Below are 6,386 nucleotides of genomic sequence, written 5' to 3'. Positions count from 1 at the left end.
AAAAAAAAAAAAATTCAGAAAAAATAAAAATAAAAAGCAAGAATACAACAATAAAAATTATACAAATAAAAAACAGTATAACAACCATTTAAATAGCACTTACATTGTATTAAGGTATTATAAATAACCTAGAGATTTAGAGTATTTGGGACATACAAATTTGACACCATAGTATACGCACCAGAGTATATTAGGGACTTGGACATGGGCAGATTTTGGTATCCGCAGGGAAAGAGGCGGGTGTCCTGAAACCCTGGAGGCTTGTGTTAAAATGCTGTTTGCAGCTCGCCATATTGTGCGGCGGCGCCGTCGGCCCGCGGCGGCTGATAGTCGAGTCTCGCTCTGGCTTCGGCCAGCGGAGCCCCAGGCTGAGGCAGGAGCCTCAATGTCTCAGGCTGTGCAAACAAACGGAACTCAACCATTAAGCAAAACATGGGAACTCAGTTTATATGAGTTACAATGAACACCCCAGTGACTCTCTTACAGGAGACAGTAACACATGGCTTAGAAATTGTGGTTTCAGCTGGGCGCGGTGGCTCACGCCTTTAGTAATCCCAGCACTTTGTGGGGCCGAGGCGAGCGGATCACGAGGTCAGGAGATCAGGACCATCCTGGCTAACACGGTGAAACCACGTCTCTACTAAATATACAAAAAATAAGCCGGGCATAGTGGCGGGCGCCTATAGTCTCAGCTACTCGGAACGCTGAGGCAGGAGAATGGCGTGAACCCACGGGGCGGAGCTTGCAGTGAGCAGAGATCGCCACTGCACTCCCACTTGGGCAACAGAGTGAGACTCTGTCGCAAAAAAAGAAAAGAAAAGAAAAGAAAACCTGAAATTGTGGTTTCACCTCGAAGTCTACACAGTGATTTAATGTGCCCAATTTGTTTGGAAATGTTGAAGAACACCATGACTACAAAGGAGTGTTTACATCCTTTCTGTGCAGACTGCATCATCATAGCCCTTAGAAGCGGCAACAGAGAATGTCTTACCTGTCGGAAAAAACTAGTTTCCAAAAGATCACTAAGGCCAGACCCAGACTTTGATGCCCTCATCAGCAAAATTTATCCAAGTCATGATAAGTATGAAACTCATCAAGATAGAGTATTAGCCAGGATCAGCAAGCACAATAATCAGCAAGCACTCAGTCACAGCATTGAGGAAGGACTGAAGATACAGGCTATGAACAGACTGCAGCGACGCAAGAAACAACAGATTGAAAATGGTAGTGAAGCAGAAGATAATGGTGACACTTCACACTGTAGTAATGCCTCCACACATAGCAATCACGAAGCAGGCCCTAGTAACAAACGGACCAAAACAACTGATGATTCTGGGCTTGAGCTTGATAATAACAATGCAGCAATGGAAATTGATCCAGTAATGGATGGCACTAGTGAAACTGAATTAGTATTTAGGCCTCATCCCACACTTACGGAAAAAGATGACAGTGCACAGACAAGACACATAAAGACTTCTGGTAACGCCACTGTAGATCGCTTATCCAAGTATCTGGCTGTGAGGTTAGCTTTTAAAGAACTTCGAAGCAGGGCTGGGCATGGTGGCTCACGCCTGTAATCTCAGCACTTTGGGAGGCTGAGGCAGGTGGATCACCTGAGGTCGGGAGTTCAAGACCAGCTTGACCAACATGGAGAAACCCTGTCTCTACTAAAAATACAAAATTAGCTTGACGTAGTGGTGCACGCCTGTAATCCCAGCTACTTGGGAGGCTGAGGCAGGAGAATCGCTTGAACCCAGGAGGCGGAGGTTGCAGTGAGCTGAGATTGCATTATTGCACTCCAGCCTGGGCAACAAGAGTGAAACTCCGTCTCAAAAAAACAAAAAAACTTCAAAGCAAAGGTGAATCAAACCAGATGAACCTTGATATAGCCAGTGAGAAGCAGTATAACATTTATATAGCAAGAGCCAGTGGCCAGTTCCCTCTATTAAATGGCTCTTTTTCTTTGGAATTGGTCAGTGAGAAATACTGGAAAGTGAACAAACCCATGAAACTTTACTACGCACATACAAAGGAGCACAAATGAGCTTTTAAAAACCAATTGTGAGACTGAACTTTTTTATAGCCCATTTATTTAATATTAAAGATGTACTAGCATTACTTTTATGGACAGATCTTGGATATGTTGTTCAGTTTTCTTTCTGAGCCAGACTTGTTTACGCTATTCAAATATTTTCCCCTTAAGATTTCCTTTTTGGAAGGGACTACAATTATTCAGTACTTTTTTCTTTTCCTTAAAAAAAAAAATTTAAAGTTTCTTGTGGTTTTTTTCCCCACAAAGTGTGGTTCCATTTTGAGCACCCTTTGATCCAGGAATTTTTCATAGTTTCTGTATTCTTAAAGATTCAGTTGGCTGTCCTTTTCTTGCTCCCCTCAAAAGATTTTTAGTCATACAGAATGTTAAATATTATGTATTCTGACTCCCCCCCACCCGCCGCCGGAGTCTTGTATATTTGTAGTTTTCTATATAAACTGTAGTATCTTCATGAAGACCCAAGGCTCAAATTTACTGCCTGAAAAACAATTCTCATAGGATTATTCTTTTCATGGTATTTTCTTCCATAATATCTAATTTTAAAAAGAAGTTCTTTATGAACTTAGTGTCCGTTGTCATGCAATGTTATTTTTTTTTTTTTCCATTCTTTTTCCCCGTAATTTTGGAATTTCTGGTCCTGGAAAGAATCAAACAAAATCTTAAGTTCCATGAGAACTTGGTTCAGTGGCAGATTTTGCTGAAGAAAGAAAAATTAAATTGGTAGTAAAATATAGTCTTCAAGTATTAAAAAAATGCTCTTTGCTGAGGGAAAACCCTGGATTAGTTTGTTAGGGTGCATCTGATTTTTTAATGTGACCATTAGATGGCAGCATTCAGGCGCGATTTCCTGTATCAGACCAAACAGGCTTCTCCCCTCTCCCCACTTCTACCAAAAACACAAAAACAAGCTATCCTTCTGAATGCCTCAGTTGGAACAGCAATTGAGGGATACTGTTTAGGAATGCAATTGCCAGGGGCAAAACTAAAAGAATTCTACTAGGTAGAGGAGGGGAATAATAATAAGAGTTGATAGTATTTACATATACTAGGCATTCACTGTTCTAAGCCCTTTTACATATGGTAACATAAAGAGTAGGTAAACACATTAACAAACCTCCAGTTCGCAACCCCCCTCTGATATAGAGGGGAACTATAAATTTTTTGTTGTTGTACAGACAGGTCTCACTCTCACCTGGGCTGCAGTGCAGTGACATGTGATCGTAGCTCATTGCAGCCTCCAACTTTTGAGCTCAAGCAATCCTCTTGCCTCAGCCTGCTGAGTAGCTGGGACTACACCGTGCTGGCTATTTTTTATTTTATAATAAAATAATAAAGTACATAATATATATTTCATATTGTTCAATATAATATTTATATTATATATAAAGATAACATTTATATATACATATAATGTAATATTAACGTTTAATATAATTAAAATATAATATTTACATAATTATAATATAATATAATAAGGCTGGGCATGGTGGCTTATTCTTGTAATCCCACCACTTTGGGAGGCCGAGGCGGGTGGATCACTTAAGGTCAGGAGTTCGAGACCAGCCAGGCCAACATGGTGAAACCCTGTCTCTACTAAAAATACAAAAAATAGCTGGGTGTGGTGGCAGGCACCTGTAATCCCAGCTACTCTGGAGGCTTAGGTAGGAGAATCACTTGAACCCAGGAGGTGGAGGTTGCAGTGAGCCGAGATCGCGCCACAGCACTCCAACCTGGGTGACAGAGCAAGACTCCATTTCAATAATCATAATAATAATAGCCATCATGGCCGGGTGCGGTGGCTCATGCCTGTAATCCCAGCACTTTGGGAGGCCGAGGCAGGCGGATCACGAGGTCAGGAGTTCAAGACCAGCCTGGCCAACATGGTGAAATGCCATGTCTACTAATAATACAAAAATTAGCTGGGCATGGTGGTGCACATCTGTAATCCTAGCTACTGGGACAGCTGAGCCAGGAGAATGGCTTGAACCCAGGAGGCGGAGGTTGCAGTGACCTGAGATTGTGCCACTGCACTCCAGTCTGGGTGACAGAGCAAGCCTCCATCTCATAAATAAATAAATAAGTAAAATAGCTATCATAGTGCCAGGCACCTGTAGTCCCAGCTACTCAGGAGGCTGGGCAACCACCTTTGGGAAAAAGCTATCTAGTCACAACTGCTTTTTTTTTTTTTTTTTAATAGAGAGAGTTTTGCCATGTTGCCCAGACTGGTCTTAAACTCCTGGGCTCAACCCATCTGCTCGCTATGGCCTTCCCAAAGTGCTGGAATTATAGACTTGAGCCACTGTGCCTGGCCTACAAATTTTTTTTTTTTTTTTGAGGGAGAGTTTTGCTCTTGTTGCCCAGGCTGGAGTGCAATGGCATGATCTAGGCTCACTGCAACCTCCACCTCCCGGGTTCAAGCGATTCTCCTGCCTCAGCCTCCCGAGTAGCTGGGACTACAGGTGCGTGCCACGACGCCCAGCTAATTTTTGTATTTTTAGTATAGACGGGGTTTCACCATGTTGGCCAGGCTGGTCTCGACCTCCTGACCTTAGGTGATCTTCCTGCTTCAGCCTCCCAAAGTGCTGGGATTGCAGGCATGAGCCACCGCACCCAGCATGAAAGAGTGACCTTCGGAAACTGACTGAGTCTGTTCCTCTTCTTGGGAGCTGTTTCTTTCTTTCTTTTTTTTTTTTTTTTGACATGGAGTCTTGCTATGTCACCCAGGCTGGAATGAAATGGCGTAATCTTGGCTCACTGCAACCTCTGCCTCCCAGGTTCGAGCAATTTTCCCCTCTCAGCCTCCTGAGTAGCTGATATTAAGGACACCCGCCACCATGCCCAGTTAATTTTTTGTATTTTTGTAGAGATGAGGGTTTCACCATGTTGGCCAGGTTGGTCTTGAACTCCTGACCTTAGGTGATCCAACCACCTCAGCCTCCCAAAGTGCTGGGATTACAGGTGTCAGCCACAGCGCCTGGCCATTGCAGTGTCTTTATATCCAATGCACTCACTTTCTAAAATGCATGGAGGATGTTCTATGTGCTATTTCCAGAGGTCATTTTTGCAGAGATAATGGCGTTTGAGATAAAACACCCGTGGTTTATTTGCTCTTTTCACAAGCTGGCCACTGAGTGAACTTTGGAATTGACTCTGATACCTGTTGGTGTAAAGCTCTGTCCAGGCAGTGCTGGATTACAGCAACGCCAGGTAACTCCATGTGGAAGGGAAAGGCCTCTAGTGAGGTGACCCTCTTAAGTGTATTGCCCAATGCCACAAGGGGGGTCAAAGTCTGAGCGTTCCGAAACCTTGTTCCTGTTCCCTTGAGCCACTGTGGGATTTCTTCCTGTCTTTAATCACTGGCCATCATAAGCAGTGATTGGAATCGGGTGCATCCCTTCCTTGTCATTCGCTTTGTAGCCTTGCACAAATGGGCTGAGCTGTGGGTAGTTGCTACCTCAGAGGTCACAGGGATCTCTTGGACACACATTCCATGGAGTCTTTTCCTGTTTCCCTTCCCTCTGACCTCACCGGGTTGTCTGGTCACAGTGTTCCCACCCCATTTATGACATTTTCTCCCCTTTGGTCTCCAGGACTCTATGCTGTCCTGCCTCCTCTCTCTCAAGACTTCTTTGCTTCCTTAAGGAGCTTTGCTCTCTCTCCTCAAATATAGGTGACCCTCAAGGTTTGGTTGGATCTGTGTGGTTGAATCCTTTCCCAAATAGCCTGCTTGAACACTGTATACTAACTCACTTCCCCTCACCCCACCCCTGGGGATAGCTCTGGAGCTCAGATCCCTCAACCTGACCTCTGACCTCCACCACACAGTAGCACTGGCCTGCTCTGTCCTTCCCCTTCTGTGCTCCCACCAACCCCCAAGCTCACCTTTCTAGAGCTAGTCAGCTTCCTACACCCCGGACCCACTCTCTTCATGGACAGCCCTGTTTCCATTATGGCAGCCAAAACCCTCCCATTTGTTAGACTCAAATCTCAGGAATGACCTTTGATCATTCACCTGTAAGTAGTAGTAAGGGTCTTCATTGCATTTTACTAATATCAAGTAACTGTTTTTTGTTTTGTTTTGTTTTGTTTTAGACAGTCTCACTCTGTTGCCCAGGCTGGAGTGCAGTGGCGTGATCTCGGCTCACTGCAACCTCCACCTCCCAGGTTCAAGCAACTCTCTTGTCTCAGTCTCCCAAGTAGCTGGGACTACAGATACTCGTCACCACACCTGGCTAATTTTTGTATTTTTAGTAGAGCGAGGTTTCACCATCTTGGCCAAGCTGGTCTTGAACTCCTGACGTCAGGTAATCTGCCTGCCTTGGCCTCCCAAAGT

At 44.2% G+C, this 6,386-nt stretch overlaps 1 protein-coding gene across 1 annotated transcript; it reads left to right on the top strand.

Annotated features, from left to right (window-relative positions):
• The first annotated feature begins 385 nt into the window (after nucleotides 1-385).
• LOC105531882 (E3 ubiquitin-protein ligase RING2-like) lies at nucleotides 386-2,044 on the top strand. Its single transcript, XM_011969888.1, is given in 3 exon segments — nucleotides 386-471; nucleotides 812-1,560; nucleotides 1,860-2,044. Coding segments are annotated over 3 exon segments (1,020 nt in total).
• Nucleotides 2,045-6,386: the final 4,342 nt, after the last annotated feature.

The sequence above is a fragment of the Mandrillus leucophaeus genome, unplaced genomic scaffold (genome assembly GCF_000951045.1).
Source record: "Mandrillus leucophaeus isolate KB7577 unplaced genomic scaffold, Mleu.le_1.0 Scaffold92, whole genome shotgun sequence".
In the NCBI taxonomy this organism is placed as follows: Eukaryota; Metazoa; Chordata; class Mammalia; order Primates; family Cercopithecidae; genus Mandrillus; species Mandrillus leucophaeus.
The sequence above is the reverse complement of the archived record's forward strand: the minus strand, read 5'-3'. Positions and strand labels throughout refer to the sequence as shown.